Source organism: Panicum virgatum, chromosome 9K, assembly GCF_016808335.1.
Source record: "Panicum virgatum strain AP13 chromosome 9K, P.virgatum_v5, whole genome shotgun sequence".
Lineage (NCBI taxonomy): Eukaryota > Viridiplantae > Streptophyta > Magnoliopsida > Poales > Poaceae > Panicum > Panicum virgatum.
In genome coordinates this window covers 13,560,966-13,583,122 of record NC_053144.1, presented here as the reverse complement: position 1 = coordinate 13,583,122, position 22,157 = coordinate 13,560,966, and the positions used below count along the sequence as shown (strand labels likewise).

Sequence of the window (22,157 nt, the reverse complement as noted above, 5' to 3'; positions counted from 1 at the left end):
TAAAATTTGGGAAACGTGGTTGCCAAATTCGGTTCACCACGGGTACGTGTTATATAGGAGTCAATAATGACTTGGAGATTACAACGATGCGGTTGTAATGCTGTTGAGGTTGTTGCCACCTATCTAGGCTAAGGATAAGATCTATCTATCTAAACAACCTCCTAACAAACACTATCCCGCATGATCAGGTTACATGAACAACTTGTATTATCTAACAGCCCCTCTCAATCTAAACTCTTCTTCTCAAGATTTAGATTGCTTCTGAACACTTCAAACTTCTGAACTGGTAGTGCTTTTGTAAAGCCATCAGCTAGTTGATCTCCTGTTGGAATCAACTTGATCTGCAGCAATTTATTAGTGACTCGTTCTCTCACAAAATGGAACTCAATCTCTATATGTTTTGCTCGAGCATGAAACACAGGATTTGCAGCAAGATAAGTAGCTCCTAGATTATCACACCACAAGATAGGAGACTGAGTTAAACTAATGCCTAACTCCTTTAGCAAGGATTCCATCCAAATTAATTCAGCTGTTGCATTTGCCATAGACTTATACTCTGCTTCTGTACTAGAGCGTGAAACTGTGGCCTGTTTCCTAGCACTCCAAGAAATCAAATTATCACCAAGGAAAACTGCAAATCCTCCAGTTGATCTTCTATCATCAACACTTCCTGCCCAGTCTGCATCTGAAAATGCACTAGCCAGTGTTGTGTTGGACTTTCTAATCCGAAAACCCCAATCTATAGTATGTTTAATGTATCTAAGTATCCTCTTAACCGCTGTCCAATGATTAGTAGTAGGAGCATGAAGAAATTGGCAAACCTTGTTAACCGAGTATGACAAGTCAGGTCTTGTGAGAGTCAAATACTGTAAGGCTCCCACAATGCTCCTGTACTTTGTACCATCTTCTGATCCAAGAGCTATTCCTTCAAAACATGACAACTTTTCAGTAGAAGAAAGAGGTGTGGCGCACGGCTTGCAGTTATTCATCCCAACTCGTGACAGAATCTCTCTGGCATATTTTTCCTGAGACAACACCAGTCCGTGTTCTCCTCTTGTAACTTCAATTCCAAGAAAATAATTTAGTTCACCTAAATCCTTTAGTGCAAACTCTTTCTTGAGATCCCGAAGCAAAGCTGCAATTGCATCTTGAGAGGAACTTGTAACAATTATATCATCAACATAGATTAGCATATAAATTGTTACATTGGATTTGCTGTATATAAACAATGACGTGTCAGACTTGGAAGTAACAAACCCAAGATCAATAAGTTTTGAACTCAACCTCGAGTACCAGGCTCTTGGTGCTTGCTTCAAGCCATAGATTGCTTTATCTAGTTTGCACACAAGATGCGATGAGCCCTTTTCAAAACCAGGAGGTTGATTCATGTAAACCTCTTCTTCCAGAATACCATGAAGAAACGCATTCTGCACATCTAGTTGCTTTAAACACCATCCTCTAGATATTGCAACTGATAGCACAACCCTTACTGTAGCAATTTTGACAACTGGACTGGAGGTATCTTCATAATCTATACCATACCTTTGTCTAAACCCCTTAGCTACAAGTCGAGCTTTATATCTGTCTATTGTACCATCAGCTTTCCTTTTAACTTTATAAACCCATTTGCAGTCAATTGGAATTTTACCTGCCGGCTTGGGAACAAGATGCCAGGTTTGATTCTGCTGCAAAGCTTTATATTCCTCCTCCATAGCCTTCTTCCATTTGGAATCATTCATGGCTTCTTGTACACTTTCAGGTTCTCCTGTTGCACAGAGCATACCATATCTAACCATGTCATCATAAAATTTCTTAGGCTTAACAATACCACTCTGTAGACGTGTCCTGGGCCGCGGAGGTTCAACTTCAGAAGATGCTTCAGGCGGAGAAACATCAGTGCTGGAGCTCAGCTGTGAAGAAGCTGCACCGGATCCAGGCGCCGTAGAAGATCCAGGGGAGACAGGCAGCGTCGTCGCTGGAAGCTGAGCCGCACTTGCCCCCCCCCCCCCCCCCCGCGTGGCGACGACGCGTTGGCTCGCGGAGAATCAGTCGGCGCGGGCGAGTGAGCGGGCGACAGCCCCCACGTGTCGATGCCGGAGAGACTCCCACCGGTGCGGAGGCGGAGGACAGATCAACGCGGGATCGCGCACCCGGTGCAATCAGCAGATCCCCCTGGGATCGGACGCCAGGATCTTCTGTGGTGGGTGCGGCTGCGGAAGGGGAAAATGCATCATTTTGGCCCCAATTTGCATCCGATTTTTCCTGCACATCATCAGTCTCCAAACCATCATCAGTAGACATGAGGTTAGTACAATTTTCATCCCCAGGATTACACAGATGTGATGGAAGAAGGAGGATCTCTTTGTGAAGAAGAGCTCCTGCATTGGGATGGAGATTAGAGAACGGAAAAACTGACTCATCAAAGGTGACATCGCGTGATATATACACGCGACCAGTAGAGGGTTCTAGACATTTGAAGCCTTTGTGCATTGCTCTATAGCCAAGAAAGACGCATTTGGTGGAGCGGAAAGCAAGCTTGCGGGTGTTAAAGGGACGTAGATTAGGCCAAACCGCACATCCAAACACTCTAAGAGATTTGTAGTCGGGTTTTTCATGAAGGAGACGCTCAACCGGGATTTGGTAATTAATGACCTTGCTAGGAAGGAGATTGATAAGATAAGTAGCGGTAAGGAAAGCTTCATCCCAAAATTTAAGAGGCATAGATGCATGTGCTAGTAAAGATAGCCCTACTTCAACAATGTGCCGGTGTTTTCTTTCTGCGGCACCATTCTGTTGGTGAGCATGCGGGCATGAAACTCTATGTGAGATGCCTATGCGCTGGAAAAATGAGTTTAGTTTCTCATACTCACCCCCCAATCGGTCTGCATAGAGATAATTTTCTTGTTGAACTTCCTTTCCACAAAGTTCTGGAAATCGTGAAACACTTGAAAAACGTCAGATTTTTTCTTAAGCAAATAGATCCATGTATATTTGCTATGATCATCAATAAAGCTCACATAATAATTATGGCGACCAACTGATGTGGGAGCAAGACCCCAGACATCCGAATAAACTAGATCAAAAGATGAAGTGGAAATATCATGGGATGTCGAATAAGGAAGTTGATGGCTCTTGGCCATCTGACATGAGTCACAAACCGACTCACAATTATAATTAATTTCAAAAGGAAGTTCATTATCTCTAAGCACACGATCAACTATAGGTAAAGCTGGATGCCCTAAGCGACTATGCCATCGCGAAGAAGAGGGCTTATTGACCCCGTAGACTTGCTTGGTCGAACCATCATGAGAGGTCTCGGGCTTGAGGGGATAAAGGCCACCTTTGCATCTACCCTGATGAAGGATTCGCTTCGTTGCCTGATCCTTGATAAGAAAATAGTTTGGATAGAATTCAAGGAAAGCATTATTATCAGATGTTAACCGATGAACAGAAACAAGATTCTTATGAGCACTGGGAACATGAAGGACATTGTCAATATGTAGATCACGAACTGGGGTATGAAAAATTGTACTACCAATGTTACTGATTTTCATACCTGATCCACTTGCAGTCTGAACTTGATCTCGCCCGTTGTAGCGATCACGGACGGTCATCTTCTCCAGTTCGCTGGTAACATGGTCAGTCGCACCACTGTCCATGTACCAGTTTGTATCAACACCATAACCAGTGGTAACTGCTCCTGCAACCCTGGTGTTCTGTTGTTCCTCTTCATCTTCATCATAACGGTACCAACATGACGGGGCCTCTTGCCCAACCTTCTTGCATATCTGGCACCGTGGCTTGCTTGGCTTTTGACCAGCTCCTTTGGAGGATCCTTCACCAGCTGTGTTGGCGTTGGGACGTGAAGGACCCCCACGACCACGCCCGCGACCGCGATGGCCACCGCATCCGCGAGAGTTGCCACGCCCACGGCTAGCTGAGTTGGCCGAAGACATGTACTGCTGCTGGCCTCCTCCTTGTGCCAACAGATCGGAGTACAGATCATCTAGAGAGATCTGATCTGCCCGTCCAAGAACAGAAGACACAAAAGGATTATAATCAAAATCAAGCCCATTTAGAATCTGTGTTACCACTTCTTCATCATCAACCGGCTTCCCGATTGCTGCCAGCTCGTCCCTGATCGCGGTCATCTTGGTGAAGTAAGCCGTCGAAGTCATGGAACCCTTCTTGAGGTTGGCGAGCTGCAGGCGCAGGTTGGAGACCCGCGCTCTTGATTGCGCCGAGAACATCTTCTCTAGCGCCTCCCAGAGCTGTGCCACAGATTCAATGGTGGCCACTTGAGCCAGGACATCTTTGCCCAGGGAGTTGATGAGGTAGCCCAACAGTTGCTGATCCTTTGCCAGCCAGGAGACATACTCCGGGTTGGGCACCTTCTCCTTCTTATTCTTGGCGTTCTCCACCTCGATGAGTTGAGGCGGCGCCGGAGTCTTGCCCTCAAGAATGCCCATGAGTTGGGCACCACGGATGGCAGGGAGAACCTGCGCTTTCCATAGTCGGTAGTTGTCCCTCGCGAGCTTCTCGGAAGCTGGAGGACTGAGGGCTGGCGATGCCGACGCAGCAGACGACGACGCCATGGATGGGAGTAGATGTGTTTAGGAAGAAGTTGCTCTGATTACCATGTAAAATTTGGGAAACGTGGTTGCCAAATTCGGTTCACCACGGATACGTGTTATATAGGAGTCAATAATGACTTGGAGATTACAACGATGCGGTTGTAATGCTGTTGAGGTTGTTGCCACCTATCTAGGCTAAGGATAAGATCTATCTATCTAAACAACCTCCTAACAAACACTATCCCGCATGATCAGGTTACATGAACAACTTGTATTATCTAACAGCAGGCGCCGTGGCGGCGGCTGCCTGCATGATGATGGGGCCTGGTCTGACGGTCCTTCTTTTTCTGAAGCGAAAGGGCCGACACGAACACGATCCTTGAAGCTTTTGAGCAGGCAAATGTGGTTATGACAGAGGATTAGGAGGTAGGAAGGGGCGCAGTAGATTGCCTCCGAGAAGGGCTATACGGTAATGGTTGTTGCTAGGCAACTCCTTGCTTTGCTTCAGCCAGTTGCAGATGCCTTGCTCTCGCTGCAAAATGGCACCCCCTATGCTTGGGTTACTTAATATAGTGACAAAGCAGAAATCGTTTTTTTATTGAGCGTATATGGGCAGTTTGCTGGTAAGCCATGCAAAATGACATGGAATTTGCTTCAAATAACGCAGACATCTACAACACCTAGCTCGTCAGTTTTTCTACTTCCATCGATTTAAAAACTTTCTCAGCTGGGTTAGGACAAGTACATTGCTACACGTCACAGTCTCATAGCTCGTCTCATGCGGATTTTTGGTGATGTGGAAGAGAGAGAGCGAGGTGAGAGATTGAGGTTGTTTCGCGAGACAACCGCCTCATAAGCTAAATTTTAGGACTATGAGACAACTAGATCACCATTGTATGAGTTTTAGTTGCCATGCAACATACAACATTACTTTTTTTATTTACACAAATTAAGGAATTAAGAGTTTCTATGAGATAAGCTATAAGACAACCTATTGTATGAGTTGTATAATAAGTTGTCTCAAAATTACGTGTCATGCATGAGACTACCTATTAGACATTACCAATGTTTGCAAAAGATGAATAAGGGAAACAGAAGTCAGAGCTGGGATCATTCGCGCCGAGTTCGAGCGCCGCGTCGGATAATAATTTTGATCCGCAAACATTATGAGTTTTCGAGTGCTAGGCGGTGCAACCTGAGAACCATCAGCACCAGTAAAGATCGTCTTTTCTCAACAAAGTCTTACATATGACTGATAAACAAAAGTATTGTATGAATTATGATGGATAGTTTCCAAAGCTTTTTCAAATTAAAGCTCTGAAATAAATGAAGATAAACTTGAAAACGAATAAACTACGAAGTAGAACCAAAGCTTGGAACCCAAGTGGACAGATCCATCTCGCAGGGGCAATGTACATCTTTGTACCTGATGTAAGGATCCGAGGAGCAGTTCACGATCTGCTTGGTCTGCAGATCCAGCCAGCAGAAGCAATAATCATAATAATCATGCACTTTGACGAGCACGATGCCGCTCCTCTCGGCGAACCAAACCAGGTTAACTTGCTGAATCTGCCTCCACATGCGCTCGCCGGCGACGTTGCCCAGGAACCCTGCGATCGCCTTGCACTCGATCACCACCTGTGGATGATGGTTCCACCTCGCCGAGTGCTTCGACTGCGTCCATGCCGATATCCTCTCTTTGTCCGCCCCCAGCACGGCCGGGCTCCCGCCGGCTTCCATCGTCGCCAAGAGATGTGTCCGCCACCCGCCGTTGTTGGGGAACCTCTCCGGGAGCTTCGTCACGGTCAGCAGCGGCGCCGCCGCCCTGACGCGGAGCTTGAGAACGTAGCCGGCGCTGTGGGTCAGGCACAGCCAGTGCACGGCGCCGCCGGCGACCACGGGCCCGGCTTGTAGCGGCGGAGAGTAACGATCTACACTTGGTCCGTGTATTTGAGGAGTCAGGATCTCGGTGCAAGGGCCCCACATGGCCAGCTCCGATGAGAAGGTCTGGGCCAGCAGGCGACGGTGATTCTGCTCCAACACCAGGCTCGCCTTGACCACTTGGAAAGGCCGCCCAACGGCGCCGCCCTCACCGTCGCCCACGAGTAAGACGTAGCAGCCACGGAACTCGGGGCCGGGAGGGAGGGTCTGGCTGCGGCCGGTGGCGAGGTTGCACACGCGCAGCAGCTCGCCGTCCTTGACGAGGACAAGACCCTCGCGCGCCGACAGGGGCATGTACAGTGCCAGTGGCTCGCCGTCCGGGCCAGGAGGGAAGCTCTCGGCGGCGGGGGCGAACCTGGCCGTGGCGTCCACCAGGATCATCCTGAGCTTGTCGTCCGGCTTCCCCACCAGGTGGCCGCGCAGGAGGGAGTGGACGAAGACGTCGGCGTGCCGGAGGCGGAGGCGGCGGCAGCCGGCAGAAGCCCGGGTCGGCGACGCGGTCGCGCATGTCGCCGCACGTCGCGGCGCAGCGCACGAGCGTGGCCGGGTCGGAGCGGGCCGCGATCCCCGCTATGACGTCGAGCGGGAGCGACGCCGCCGGCCCCCGCCCCTTGCTTGAGCCCTTGGCCTGGGTGCGCCGCCGCCGGCCATTGTCGGATCGAGCTGGGTCGTTCGTGGCAAGTAAGGATAAACGCCCGCCCCCCCAAGGGAACTTAAAAACCGGGTCCTATTGCAAATTGCAATAAAGTCGTTTCGAACATGGATACAGTCTCTAAAATAACTTTGACTAGTAAATTTTTTACTATAAAAAATTATAAAATATAGTCTCTAAAATTACTTTCCATGTGTTACATTGCATGCATGTTACCCCTCCAACGTCTCGTGCACAAATCTCACGACCTCCGTTTACCGTTTTCTATTTCCATTCATACTCTGCAATGTTTCACAGGCATGGCACATCTACTATTCTGTGGAGTTTTGTAACACACACACACACACACGATCATTTTATTTTTCTGAAATTGATATCCCAAGCAAATACCCATCTTTAAGCTTCTTAAGCCGTCACACCAGATGATAAACAAACAGCACCCATATATGTACCCCACGCCTGCCATGTATAAGTGTGTGTATGTAATATACTCGTATATACTTGCATTGGCTCCTGGCCAGTTTACTGTTACTCGGCTACTCGCACGCCACACCTCGATTCAGCTTGCTCACATCTCGTCGCCGTAGCTCCCGGCTCCCAGCTGCCCATGGCCGTGGCCTCCAGTGCCGCCGGCTGCGTTCCGCAGGTTGTGCCACACGTAGACGGTGATCGCGAGGAGCAACACCGCCGCGACTGCCACGTTCACCAGCAGCCCGCGGGCCGCGGACGCCGGCCTGGGCTGGCGCGCCATCGCCATCTCTCCCGTCGCCGCCTCGTCCTGGTGCTCCTGGGCCTTCTCCTTCTCCTTCTCCTTCTCCTTCTCCTGCGCCGCCTTCCTGTCCTCCTCCATCTTCCCCATCATCTCCCTCTCCATCCGCTTCTCCTCCTCCTCCTCCTTCGCCCTCTGGAAGGCAGCCAGCGACGGCTCGGGCTTGGTGGCCGCAGCAGGCGGAACGGAGGGCAGCCTCGCGGGCAGCTCCGGCGCCGGCTCAACAACCGACGGCTTCCTCGGCAGCGACGACCTGGGCTCGGTGGCCGCAGCAGGCGTCGGAACGGAGGGCAGCCGCGCCGGCAGCTCCGGCGCCGGCGGCTCAACAGCTGACGGCTTCCTCGGCAGCGACGGCCTGCGCTCGGCGGGTTGCCTCCGGGAAGTGGCAGGAACCAGCGGCGCCGCTGGCACCGCGGGCGGCGCAGCAGGCCTCGGGGCCGAGTCCCGGATCGCCGGCGGCACCGACCCCCCCATGGGCATCAAATCCAAATTGGGGGGCACGGGCATCACCGGAGCGGGCGGCGGCGAGGGGGTCTTCTTGGGGAGCGTGATGGTGAGCGTCTCGCTGTCGAACTTGGCGCGGATGCGGCCGGCGATGCAGTTGTCCGGGAGCTGGAAGTCCTTCTGGAAGCGGCTCCACCGGTTGCCGGCGAGGTGCCGCTCGCCGTGCGTCCGCAGGTGGCCGTGGTTGTCCACCAGCACGCGTATGTCGTCCTTCTTGAACCCTGCACCCAATCTCACCGACCAACAATTCTCCATTAATTAGTTTCGCAGGAGAGATCACGGAAAAACAACAGTGAAGCCGCATCGTCGTCTTCAATCTCTCGCGGCTTGCCTGGGAGTACGATCTTGACGCTGTCGGCCTCGGCGCCGCGGCTCCACTCGATGGAGGGGTTGTACTCCTCGTAGGCGCGGTTGCTGACCCTGTCCATGGATGCGGCTTCTTCTTCTTCGATGGTACCCTCGAACTGGCCGAATGCGATGTGCTTTCGATCGGAATGCTTCTGCTGCTGGTGTGGTGTTGATGGCAATGGCGATTCGTTCTGGATGTATATATACAAACACTTCTGCGGACAGATCGAGCAGATGGTATAGGAGAGGAGAAGAATAGATTCGAGCATGAACTTGGCTTGATGGACAAGTGACCCTCTGGATTTTCTCACCTCCTAGCCTGGGCAACGCAGAGCATGGGAAGTATTCCTTGCTTGTTTTCAGGGGACGGGAAATCAATCCATGCGAATTTGCAGCAGCTGTCGGTCGGTTGCTCAAGAGAAGCATATTAATTTGAGTGGGATAGGTATTTTTAGACTTCAGGACCGGCGATGGAGCAGCCTGGATTTTTTTTTTAACCCGGAGCAGTCTGGATTCTGGGATAACAAAATGAGCAATATACGCGGGAAGGAGATGGATAGAATAGGCCTCAGCCGGGCTTGGGCCAGCGGGCTCTCCTCAGCTTGGCTAGGCCCTCCATTTTTTATTTCAAATTTTGTCAGTACAACTTCGATGAAATTTTCTTTTATTGAGCCTAGCTCAAGTCTATTTGTAACATTTTTGTGAACATTTTCTGGCGTATATTTGTGCGAACAGATGGAGAAAGTGTGTCCTGTTTGTGACGTGCTACGCCATAAACTGCACTATCAGCGCAGCGGGATGCTAGTGGTTGCACACAACCCAGCACAGCAGGTGATTATACAGTTTTGCAGACAAATCCGGTTACATCCCCTTGTATTCATTGGAACTCTGCCTTAGCCCACCTGATCCGGCAAAAATTCCCATCGATGCAGTTCGTTTGAGTAATTTAACAGCACTGTAATCCATTACACCCTTACGATACACCATCATAACGAAATTTCAAACATGAAAAAAAAAAAGAGGATTGGTCCAGCAGCTTCGGAGGCATGCCTCCATATAAAAAGCAGCTACCCTCAGCACTGAATCATGTAAATGTAGCACACATTCTGAGCAGCTTTGGAGTCGTATGGGAAGACTCTATTTTGTCACCACAAACACAAATCCCAACGTATGTCACATTGTCACTTGGCAAGGATGCTAGTGGAGTTCATGTGTGGCCGCGGCCTCCGCATTTTGAGCACATAATGTTTCCAGTTCCTCCGCAACCTACAGTAACTTAAAATGTCAGAACATGCATTACCTATATGGCATGAACACAACTGGTGCACAAAATACTTTCGATCTTGTTTACCTAGACATCTGACTTTTACGATGATTCCTTGGCTCTCCAGTATCGAGTCAACATACAAGCCTGAACCAGCACAGGTTGCACACAGCACGGCACCTTTAGCTTCACAGCTTGTGCAGGGAGGATTGTCCCCAACGTTCTTCTTTTCCACATTTAAACCAGTAGGTTTACCAATATCCTCCTCCGGAACAGATTTGTCATAGCAAAATAAGGATTCGAGGTTACTCTTACTTCTTTGCAGGCCATTGATTGCACTTGCTCTAACCTACGTGCCAAGAAAAAGTATGAGACTCTTGAAACAATTTCCCATAATCCCATTACCACTGAACACTTGTACCAAGAAGCATAATCTGGCAGATTGAGGTTTGATAGAAAGATATATGATATGACCAACAAAATTTCAATCAAGCACAGCAAAAGAGGACAGGGTAGAAACAATATTTTGTCTAACATGCTACCTCCAGAAGCATAGTTCTGAGGTTGTAACAAAAAGATAGATAATGTGAATGTAAAATTGCAACAAACTCAAGTGATTGCTCCGCTGGTGTATTCAGTGCACACGTGTGTATGTGAACAATTTATATAGGCAGTTGGTCTGTGAATGCTGAACACCATGATATTGTTAGTATTTGCAAACCCTTGATAGCTAGTATGTCCGCACAGTACAGATATATTCACAAGGTGAATTGCACAGCTCTTGTGCTGGTGATCAAACTATGAGGTCACATCCACTGGTACAACCTACAATTTCCTATGATAGCTAGTAAGGCCGTGTGTGAATGACATAGCCTACAGAGAGGTTACACTATACTACTTTCCTCAAGATGTCTTGTAGTCTGTTCATTAGTACTAAGGGTGTGTTTGGATCCTAAGCAAGGATGATTCTAGCCTTGCCCAGCAAGGGCTGGCGTTTGGGGGAGAAAAAAAACTCACTTCTGACGGCAAGCTGGGCATAGTTGACCTCAGAAAGGCCAACGATCCTTCAAAGTAGCTTAGTTTACTAATGTGGCATATGCATTATTGTTACTAATAATTTACTAAAAAAAAGCAACGAGTTCATCATTTCATTGAGGATTTCCACCAATGTTATCATCCCTTCAGGAACAAAAATAACTAAAACACCGGCAGCATGATTGCCCGCAAAACTTGTAGCCAGCCAGTTTAACAACAGGGAATGCAAATCCACACAATTTATCGGTTTCAGCATGTTGTTGGCCCATCTAGAGAAGTACCTCCGTTTCAAAATACTTGTCACTCCTCGTTTATTGTGCCAACTTTGACTAAACATTTTTTTCTAAAAAAGTTTTGTAAATACTTAAAAATATATAATAATAATAAAATCTATTTCATAACAAATCTAGTGATATATAAACATTAAACATTAATAAACATTCTGCAGAAAAAAATAATTGGTCAAAGTTGACACGGAAAACGAGGAGTAACAAATATTTTGAAATGGAGGGTAGTAACAAGTGGAACGAGAATTTAAGGGCCAACGAAATTTGTCCCCAACGAAATATTTCCAGTGGCCAACGAAATTTAAGGGCCTTCCCTGTTCACAAAGTACTGTATCTTCCTATCAAAACGCTGTCCGAAAACAATGTATCGGCAAAAGGAGGCGAAATTGACGCACCAAAATTACAGGAAAAATTTGTCCCCAAGGCACAACGACCCTGGAGCTCAGCAGGCAGCAATATCGAACAGAGAGGACGAGGCCTGCTGCGTACCCGTCGGTTCCCACACCCCAGCAGACCCAAATTGCACGGATAATTCACCCCTCGCGTGGGGAGCGGAACAGGAGGGGAGGAGGGAGAAGGAGGCCAACCTTAACCGCGCGGGACACGGACCGCGTCGAAGGGGATGCCGCGCGCGGCGGCGGCCGCACGGATCGACGGCCTCGGAGAGCCGCCGCCGCCGCCGCGGGGACGGGCGGCTGCCGGAGCCCAGCGGAGACCCCCATGCTCTCTGCAAGAGGAAAGTTTTCTCGGCCTCGCCGTCGCAGCGGAGCGGAGGGCCTCCCCGAGCTGCCCCCTTCTTGTTGCGCTCCTGAGATTTCCAAGCCCCACCACCCGGCTTCGGGTTCATCGCCCCCGGCGGGCGAGGGCCCACCTGCAGAGAGCGTCGGTCGAGAGGGCCTGGAAACTGACGAGCAGGGCTGGGCCGGTTTCAGGGTGGTCCATCTGGCCCGTCAAGAGTGTGAAGAGGATACGGAACTTGGCGGGCTGGGTGTTGTTGGGTGGGCTGGTCCATCTCCAGAATTGACTACAGCCCGGAGACGTCAACATTTCTCACATACGGGACTCTCTAGTGTGTACTACTCCTACTTGGTATGTCCGGCAACGTCGACGGCAGCAGGGGGGGGGGGGGGGGGGGGGGGGGGCAGGATCACCACCACTGTTGGTGCGGTGCGGACTTTTTGCAGGACGAATTGAAACCTGACTAGCTGAGTCAGCAGCCACTGTATTACAGAAAGCTATGCTCTAAAACCAGAGAGAAACTCGGACATCATTTTACAGTTTTGCACGCTTGAGGGCGATGCACAGAAGAAGAAGAAGGAGAAGGAGAAACCTCGCCGTCAGGAGAAAAAGGGGAACCTTATCTATCCGTTTGTTGTGTAAAGTGGGACGGGCCTGTAGATAATAGTGGCACATCGTAGCCTAGATCAAAAGCCAATCCTCGGCTTCGTTGTGCCTAGGGGTGGTAAAGGACCCAACATTTTGAACTAGAAAATCTAAGGATCGGGCTTTAAAAGGGCCGGGCTCTAAACATATGTATTTTTGAACTAAAAAATTTAAGGACCCTATTGGGCTGTGAAGAGGCCACTAGAGCCATGGCCCATTACCACCCCTAGTTGTGCCATTTGAAAGCACGGGTCGTTTCCCTATGAGTCTCTGAGGGATTGATTTATCAGAAACAGTGCCAAAAAAAAGAAGACTTTAGATGCTAGCCGTTACAAATCCCAGGCTTACCGAATCATTGCCGGATTTTGGATGTAGTGGAGAATTCAATGACCCACTTTGGCCCGCTAAAATTCGAGACGTGTGCAGGAGGTTTGGCGAGGGGGGGTATCAGATGTACTACTAGAACGCAACGGGAACCCTACAAATGCAAACCAGCTTTGTCTTTGGTTAGATAGCCGCGCGCAGGGACACCGCACGTTCAGCGGTTTCCAACGATTTGCTACGTTTTCCGCAAAAAAATCTCTACCCGCACACTGTCCCGTCGTGCAGCAGGAAACAAGATTTGGCAGGCCAGCCAGCACCAGCCGATGTCGAGCGGCAGAGGGCACGGCAGGGGGCGCACGGGCGCGGACCGCGGAGGGCGCCCACGGACGCAGTAGGAGGTGAGTTCACTCGATCAAATCTTCGAGCAGTCGTGTCTTCGAGACTCAGAGAGGCTGGAAACCCAATCTCGGCAAAGGGCGAACGATGCTGGCTTTTAGCCCGGCAGGGACCCGCGTCAGCAATTTTCCGAGGCTTTCGTCCTCTTTTGGAACAACATTTCGGTGCAATTTCTACTGAGCTGTAGCACGCGGTCGCGTCGCGCTCCGGGCAGCAAACAATGGACGTTTTGCACGTTGCAGACTGAGGCCGTGTTTAGTTTAGGTGCCCTGTAAACGCAAAAAAATTTTGCGACAGAATCTTGCTAATTTGAAGTACTAAATGAAGTTTATTTATAAAAATTTTTGCACAGATGGGTTGTAAATCGCGAGACGAATCTAAGGATGCTAATCAATCCATGATTAATCAATAATTAGCGGATGGTTACTGTAGCATCACTGTTGCAAATCATAGATTAAGTAGGCTCATTAGATTCGTCTCGCGATTTACAGCCCATCCATGCAAAAAGTTTTGTAAATAGACTTCATTTAGTACTTCAAATTAGTAAGATTTTTTTGTAAAATTTTGTGTTTTCGTGTTTACGGGGTGTAAAGAGGGCCTGAGCCAGATCCGAGCGCCGTCGGCAGGCGCGCCCCACCCATGGGCCATGGCAACTCGCCACCCGGAACTCCAGGAGCCAGCAGATCGCGGTGCCGCAGAAATCTTCTGTCGTTTTCGCGAGGTCGGCGCCACGAAGCGCTCAGACAACACGCCCACACGAGCCGCGGCGCCCGGCAGCGAAGCCAACCGTCGCTCACGCGCCTCCTCCACGTACCCGCTTCGAACCGCGCGCGTCCGCCTCCGAATCGACGCCACCACGCGGCGGCCGCCGGGCGCCGGCCCGCCGCCGCTTCTCCTTCCCCTTCCGGTTCACGGCGTCGCCACTCGCCACCGACCGACCGACCCGCCCCCCCATCCCCCCAGAACACCACCAAAAATCGAGAATCCCTTTCGCCCGGCCGTCCTCCACGCGGACGCGCCACCACATCGTCGCCTCCTCGCGCGTACTCCTCCTCCTCGTCTCCACTGTTCCCGGCCATTACTTAACGCGGAGGCAAGCGCCCGCCCCCCCTGGCCCAGTGGTTGCCTCTTCGTTCCCCACTCCTGCGGCCTCTGAGCTCCGAACCGAGCAGAGCCGCCCACGAGTCCCCCGCCCCCGCGCATCTCGTGGCGAGCCCCACGACCGCCTCCGCCTCCGCCCCCGCTCCGGACCGAGACCCCCAACCGCCGCGCGCGGGCGCGCGCCCTGCCTGCACGGCATGCCGGCCGAGCCCCGCTCCGGTTAAACCCCTCGCCAAGCTCCCCATTTTATGGCGCTCTCCCGCGGACGCGCGCGCACTGCCCCCGCCGCCGTCCCCAGCGCCTGCTTCCTCCTGCTCCTCGTGCTCCTCCTCACCTCCTCCTCCCTCCCCTCCGCCCCCGGCCGCGACGGCGACTCCTCCACCTCCACCGCCCCGGTCAGCGGCGCGGTTCTCGGTGTCACAACGTCGTCGTCGTCCTCCGGGAAGGGGCAGGGGAACGACTGCGCGGAGCTGCAGTCCATCGACGGCGGGGCGGCCCGTTGCGCCTACCTCCGCGCGCACTCCCCCTGCTCCCCGGCGGGGTACGTGGACTACCTCCGCCTCTTCTACTGCGGCTTCGCCGGCGCGCCGGCGGCGGCGTGTGCCGCGCTCGCGCTGTGGCTCGCGGTGCTCTTCTACATGCTGGGCGACACCGCGTCCGAGTACTTCTGCGCATCGCTCGAGGGCCTCTCCGCGGCGCTGCGCCTGCCCCCCGCCGTCGCGGGCGTCACGCTGCTCTCGCTCGGCAACGGCGCGCCCGACGTGTTCGCCAGCGTCGTCTCGTTCGCCGCGGGCGACGGCGGCGGGGTCGGGCTCAGCAGCGCGCTCGGTGGGGCGCTGTTCGTGTCCACCGTCGTCGCGGGCGCCGTCGCGTTCGCCGTGGGGGCCCGCGGCGGGGTGGTCGTCGAGTGGCGCGGCTTCGTGCGCGACCTCTGCTTCCTCCTCCTCGCGCTCTGCTACCTGCTCGCCGTGCTTGTCAACGGCGCGGTCACCGTCTGGGTGGCCGTGTCGTTCGTCTCGCTCTACGTCGGCTACGTCGTCATCGTCTGGACCTCCCACTGCTGCGCCGAGCAGGGCAAGCCGCCGGCCGCCGGGCTCGCCGCGCCGCTCCTCCTCGATGAGGAGGACTACGGCGACGACGTCCCGTCCCTGCCGTCCCACTCCAAGACACAGTCGGCGGCATCTGGTGCCGCGCCAAGGGGAAGAGCCTGGCTGCATTGCATCGCGCGCGCGCTCTGCATGCCGCTGTACCTCCCGCGCCGCCTCACCATCCCGGACATCACCGCGCACCGCTGGTCCCGCCCCTACGCCGTCGCCTCCGCCGCGCTGGCGCCGGTCCTCCTCGCCTTCACCTGGACCTCGCAGCGCCACCACCTGGTGTCCTCCTCCCACCGGCAACACAGCCTCCCGGTGCTCCTTGGCGGCGCCATCCTCGGGCTCCTGCTCGCAGCGCTCGCCGCTGCCACCACGGACGCCGGGTCCCCTCCCCACGGGCGCAAGCGCCGCGTGCCGTGGCTCGCCGCGGGGTTCCTGATGAGCGTGCTGTGGGCCTACACCCTGGCCCGCGAGCTCGTGGCGCTCCTGGTGGCCATGGGGTACGTGGCCGGCATCAAGCCGAGCGTGCTGGGCGTGACGGTGCTGGCGTGGGGCGACTCCCTGGGCGACCTGGTGTCGAACGTGGCGATGGCGGTGCACGGCGGCCCCGGCGGCGCGCAGACGGCGGTGTCCGGGTGCTACGCGGGCCCGCTGTTCAACACGGTGGTGGGGCTGGGCCTGTCGCTGGCGCTGGCGGCGGGCGCGCAGCACCCGGCGCCGTTCGTGGTGCCCGCGGGCGCGGCGGCGTACGAGGCGGTGGGGTTCCTGGGCGCGGCGCTGGCGTGGGCGCTGTTCGTGGTGCCCGTCCGGGGGATGCGCATCGACCGCGTCTACGGCGTCGGGCTCCTCGCCATCTACCTCTGCTTCTTCGCCGTGCGCGTCTTCGAGGCCCTGGGGCTCTGGACCTAGAGGAGAGTCGAGAGCACCGCGCGCCATCACAGCGTCGTTTGTTTCTTGCTAATGATCGCCGTTGTAGAGAAGCGTCAGGCTGGGTAATTGGTAGTTCTAGATTGGTAGTAAATTATAGTAAGGTGAAAGATAGGTAATCCTGTGTATATTACTGTAGCATATGGTAGGCGCTAGCACTACTCCACACGTAGGTGTTGGTTTTAGTGTCGTGTCCGAGAATTTGTTTCTTTCCCCCCTCCTGTTTTGGTAGGGGTTCTGACCGGAGGATGGCAGGCAATTGTCTGCTACTGTTCAAATTTCCTGGTAAATAGAAGGGTTTAGTTGACAATCGCATCCCTGGTTGGTTCCCCGAGTTTTTGATTGATGATAAAATCGCTGAGCTCAGCTCGGTCCAGGGCGCCATGTCCAGCCAGCGGCCCAGCGCCCCCACGCCCCAACCACACGCCACCACGGCGGTCTCCCTCTCCCCTGCAAGCAAGCAAGCAAAGGTTCCCCAACTCCCCATGTTCTCGTACGAATCCCAGTTGGGTTGGCGCACGCTTCCTCCGGAACGACGCCTCCCGCCGTGCCTTCTTTCGTCGGGGGGGCGTTCGTGGAGCGTCGTTGTCGATTGCTCTGTGAAGGACAAAGGAAAAGGAAGTGCGAGCGGGGGCGACTGGGAATCTGGGATCCCTTCCCCGAGCGAGCTTTCTGACAGCCTACGATCCGGGAACGGGATCCGCCGCCCTTCCCGCGATAAAACTGACGCGAACCGAAACCTTGAGACAGTGGCAATGTGCCAACCTCCCTTCTTGTTTTCTCTACTTCCCGTCGTCAGAACCAGGGGCATCCTTGGCCCCGTATACAGGCCCTGTGACTGTACAGGGCTCTCAATTTTGAGATATACTTTGTGTATAGTAATATAGAAGATTGCAATTTTATTAATTTATAGTCCGGTCCGTACAAAAACGAGACCCAAATGGCACTCAGAAGTCACATCGTATTTCTGATTGTCGATCGCTCGACTCTCAGCCTTTCACTCGGCGCCCGCAACGACACTCAGACTCGATCATCGACACTTAGACAAGACCGACACCGTTTTTTCTCCTATCACGCACTAACACTCGTGCCTCAGCTTCGTGAAGGCAGAGCCGCCCGACGGTCGTGGTGTTGACTTGCCGACACCAACACCGGTTGCGAGACGCACGGCAATAGGCCACGGCACAGGAGCCTAGACGCCGGGTAATAAGACTTAAGAGCATCGAGTTATTATTCTTACTTCATCATTTAATTATGTTGATAATTAAAATGCATCTATTAATACTTATCAGTTGTTATTATTGTTTAATTTTAGTAGACTACTAGAGTCTATCTTAATATTTCGCACCAAGGTTTTTTTTACCGACCGGAACGACGAAACTGCCGCCCTCCGGTTCTGGTAAATCGGTCCGGTTTGACCGGAAACCGGTAAAAATCGGTCAAATTCAAATTTCAAACTCTAGATGGCAGTTCAATCGGTTTCCACCGGTTAGCCGAACGGTTTGATCGGTAAACTGGTCCGGTTTGAGTGGGAACCGGGAGTTGAACAAAAAACCCACTTTAATTCAAAATTTGAATGTTTGTATAACATGTTTTAGTCTAAATGAACTCTCCAACTCTCTTTTGTACTACTTTTATATTAATACAATGCATAACATATTTTATATTATATTTGTATATTTTTGTATGCACGTTTTTTTGTTTAACTTCAAATGCCCGCAAAGTATACTAAATGAACGAATATTTGAAAAAATTTGACACCATTAGATTCGTCGCAACTTGAAGTTTTTAGGATTTTTTTATTTTTTTGAATTCAAATTTGAATTTTAAATTTGGACCGGTTTGAAACCGGCCGGTACGGAACCGGTCCGGACCGGTTACCGCGGTTTCCGGACGTTCCGGTCGGTAAAAAAACCCTATTTCGCATTGTATCTTGATTTGGCCGGAACGCCCCTGAACCTGCCGTCCTTGTCGCGGGGCGTGCTCGTAGCTACTTCGTAGGCTCGTCGCGTCGCCGTAGTTGCCGTCTTATACAGCTTGTCATCGCCGACCGCGACGTGGACCAGGTATGTTATCCAATAACCGTCTGTTTGGTTGCGGGATCAATGGTTTGGGTTGGATCTAACCATCATTTTGGGGACGGAGCCAACCCATCCAGTGTTTGGTTACACCTCTGATTTTGGGGACGGAGCCAACCCATCCAGGGTTGGATGGCGAGATAACACCGTTTGCTATGGCATTTTACATTAGGAACCCTACAATTCTCAAAAATAACTAGGCCCGAATGTAAAAATCATTGAGTCATGCATATTTACAACTGGAACCAAGAAATAGTTTCTAATTCATGTTTGCCCCTGTCTTCTTCTACTCGCCGCCCACCGGCCACGCCGCCGCCAACCCGCCCCTCGCCGCCCGCCGGCCACGCCGCCGCCAGCCCGCCCCTCGCCGCCCGCCGGCCACGCCGCCGCCAGCCCGCCCCTCGCCGCCCGCCGGCCACGCCGCCGCCAGCCCGCCCCTCGCCGCCCGCCGGCCACGCCGCCGCCAGCCCGCCCCTCGCCGCCCGCCGGCCACGCCGCCGCCAGCCCGCCCCTCGCCGCCCGCCGGCCTCGTCGCCGCCCACCCGCTCCTCGCCGCCCGCCTGCCCGCCGCTCCATCTCCATCGCGTCGAGCGCTACTCCGCCTCCGCCAAGTGCTGCGCCGCGCCGCACCGCCTTTGCTTTCGTCGTGCGCGGAGGAAAGGAGCGGCGGCCGTCGCGCGCGCGGGAGGGAGGGAGAAGGAGGAGCAGAGGGCGGCGGGGGAGGGAGGGAGGCGCGAGAGCGGCGGAGCTCGAGGGAGGATGGAGGCACGACGGCGGGGATCGCCCGCCCGCGGCCACAGGGGAGGGAGGGAGGGAGGAGGGGCGTCGGAGGAGGCTGCGACGGGGAAGGCTGGAGGAGGAGGCGCGGCGAGGAGGCCGAGGCCAGAGGAGGCGGTGAAACTGGGGCGGAGGGCGTAGGAGGAGCAGATCCGGGCCCCTGATTCGGCGGTCGCGCGCCACTTCCGGCCCCGGCGAAGGGCCGGCATGGGAGGGACGGACGGACGGCCGGCGGCGCTCGGGTGCGCCGGGTCCTGGGAAAGAGACGGAGGAAAGAGACGACGCTGACGGAATCCAGAGGAGCCGCTCCGTCCCTCGAAATATGGCGGATGGAGCCAACCTGCATATTGTGAGAATATTCCCTCTGGGTTGAACCCATCCCTACTTAGCCCCAAACCAAACGCTCGTGGGAACGGGTTGAACCCGCTCCGGCTAGCTCCCCTCTCCAACCAAACAAGTGGCGCGGAATGGAGCCATCCTGTCCCGTGTTTGCTTTGCGAGTCTCGGAGCGGAGCGATTCCCCTGAAGGAATATTCGCTCTGTATTCGGGATGAGTTCGGCCTTGTTTAGATCCGATGGGGTGTAAACGCAAAAAAATATTTGCAAAGGAATCTAGGTAATTTGAAGTACTAAATGAAGTAGCATCACTGTTGCAAAATCATGGATTAAGTAGGCTCATTAGATTCGTCTCGCGATTTATAGCCCAACCATGCAAAAAGTTTTGTAAATAGATTTCATTTAGTACTTCAAATTAGTAAGATTCCTTTGCACTTTTTTGCGTTTACGGTTTTTTCGTTTACGGGGTGGGAACTAAACAGTGCCTTCGTTCCCCCAAAATGACCGAACCAGTTGGCTCCAGTTCCACGCCGTCTCTTCCGTCTCGTGCTCCGTCCGGCGAATCTTCTCCGCGCGTCGACTGCCTGCCCGAAGCACAGACGATTTGGGCGCTGGAGGACCAATTTGAGCGGCGGCGCGATGAATTCGACGGTCGTGCCAAGAATTGGGCGGTGGTGGGCGCGCGCTGAGGCCACGGTCCGCCGGGCGCAGAGGCCACGCCGGCGGCGGGCAGCAGCGCGGCGCGGCCAGCGCGAGGCCACGCCGGCGGCGGGCAGCGGTGCGGCACGGCAAGCGAAGCCCTCACTGGCGACGGGCAGAGGCGCGGCGAGGCCTGACCAGCGCATGGAGCTTTGGCTGCAGCAAGCAAGCTGGCCGCGCGGCCGCAGCAAGCAGCAAGCGCGCGGCCGCAACAAGCAAGGAGCTGGCCGCGCGGCCACCGCAGCGCGTGCGGGAGCTGGCCTCAAGGCTGCAGCGGCGCATGCGTCGGCCACAGGCGCGCGGAGCCGGCCGCGAGGCTGCAGCGGCGTGTGCGGCAGAAGGTGCCTGGGGCCCGCTGTGCGGCCGCGGCGCGGGCGGCAGCAGGCCTGCGGGGCCGAGCGAGTGGCCGCGGCGCAGGCGGCAGGAGCAGGCGAGCGGTGCAGATAGTAGCAGCAGGCGAGCGCGAGGAAGAAGACACACTGTGCTCTATTTCACGGACCCCATAAACGGTGCTTGATGGAGTCTAATTCATGATGCGCTCGTCCCTCTAACCAAACATAAAAACATAGAACCGCTCTAACTCTCCAACCAAACACAAAACAAAATCATTCCATTTTTAAAATTAAAAATGGATCCGCTTCATTCAGCCTCGCCTTTCAACCAAACACAATAAACTGAACTCACCAGCATACCTATCCCACCTCCCATCCCGTCTCCTATTTCAAACTCCACACTGCAAACAGTATATTCTACAGTGCGAAATAGTAAAAAAACATCCACGACGTCAGCATCCCTCCACACTCCCTCCGTATGCTGGTGAGTTCAGTCTTATCGCTTCTGCAAGTTTTACTCGCCCCCAGGCCCCAGACTCCAGTAACGCGCGGCGCAGGTCTTCACGCGCAAACGCCGGGGAGACCTCGGCCTTGCCCCACGTCAACAACTGGAGTACTAGCCTTTCCGATTCTTTCTTCTCTCCTGTGATCACCTTTGTCTCGGTGATATCCTTTTCCTCCCTTATATGTGGATAGGCTGGGCGGATCCATCGACAACTGTTGCTTCCGGCGCCGTGGCGTTCTGCTAGAGAGCTACGAGGACTGCCGAGCCGTGTAGCGCAGCACTGCTGCTGGCCTGCGGAGTCCCTCTCCTAGGGAGTGTTTTGATCCCTCAAAACCCCCCAAATCCGAATTTTTCATCACATCGAAACATTAAATATAGCAAATGACTCAAGCATGGAGTACTAAATATAGGTAAATAAAAAAACTAATTGCATAGTTTTGATGTTCGTTGCGAGACGAATCTTTTGAGCCTAGTTAGGTTATGGTAAGACAATATTTACCACAAACAAACGAAAAATACTACAATGCACTACAGTGTCTGATGTGACTTTTCACATATTTTTTCTCTCCATGTAAACACAGCTAGTCCTACGCCCGCTCGCTCCCTGGTGTCCCAGCTCTCAACCAACAGTTGTCCTTGCCTTTCACACTGACCTGGATCGCTTTTCATGCGGCCGAGTCTGTGTTTAGACGGAGAGAGAAGAGATGCGAAAAGTCACATCGGACATTGTAGTATATTGTATTTTTTGTTTGTTTGTGGTAAATATTGTCCTAATATGACCTAATTAGGCTCAAAAAATTCGTATCGCAACATACATCGAAACTATGTAAT

General features: G+C 53.4%; 3 protein-coding genes and 1 pseudogene across 3 annotated transcripts; 1 reads left to right on the top strand and 3 right to left on the bottom strand.

Annotated features, from left to right (window-relative positions):
* Window positions 1–3,980: 3,980 nt before the first annotated feature.
* Window positions 3,981–4,112, bottom strand: LOC120653074 (annotated as a pseudogene).
* A 3,286-nt stretch (window positions 4,113–7,398) lies between these two features.
* LOC120650197 (protein app1-like) lies at window positions 7,399–8,993 on the bottom strand. The gene is made up of 2 exons (XM_039927225.1): window positions 8,772–8,993; window positions 7,399–8,661 (listed from the first exon to the last, which is right to left on the bottom strand). Exons 1-2 carry the CDS (start codon window positions 8,866–8,868, stop codon window positions 7,736–7,738), a joined length of 1,023 nt encoding a protein of 340 aa, XP_039783159.1. The 5' UTR covers window positions 8,869–8,993; the 3' UTR covers window positions 7,399–7,735.
* A 638-nt stretch (window positions 8,994–9,631) lies between these two features.
* Window positions 9,632–12,188, bottom strand: LOC120650199. Its single transcript, XM_039927226.1, has 3 exons — window positions 11,962–12,188; window positions 10,140–10,401; window positions 9,632–10,054 (listed from the first exon to the last, which is right to left on the bottom strand). The coding sequence occupies exons 1-3, from the start codon at window positions 12,094–12,096 to the stop codon at window positions 9,996–9,998; spliced, it is 456 nt and encodes a 151-aa protein (XP_039783160.1). The 5' UTR covers window positions 12,097–12,188; the 3' UTR covers window positions 9,632–9,995.
* A 2,327-nt stretch (window positions 12,189–14,515) lies between these two features.
* LOC120650196 (cation/calcium exchanger 1-like) lies at window positions 14,516–16,909 on the top strand. The gene has a single exon (XM_039927224.1). It carries the CDS (start codon window positions 14,827–14,829, stop codon window positions 16,579–16,581), a length of 1,755 nt encoding a protein of 584 aa, XP_039783158.1. The 5' UTR covers window positions 14,516–14,826; the 3' UTR covers window positions 16,582–16,909.
* Window positions 16,910–22,157: the final 5,248 nt, after the last annotated feature.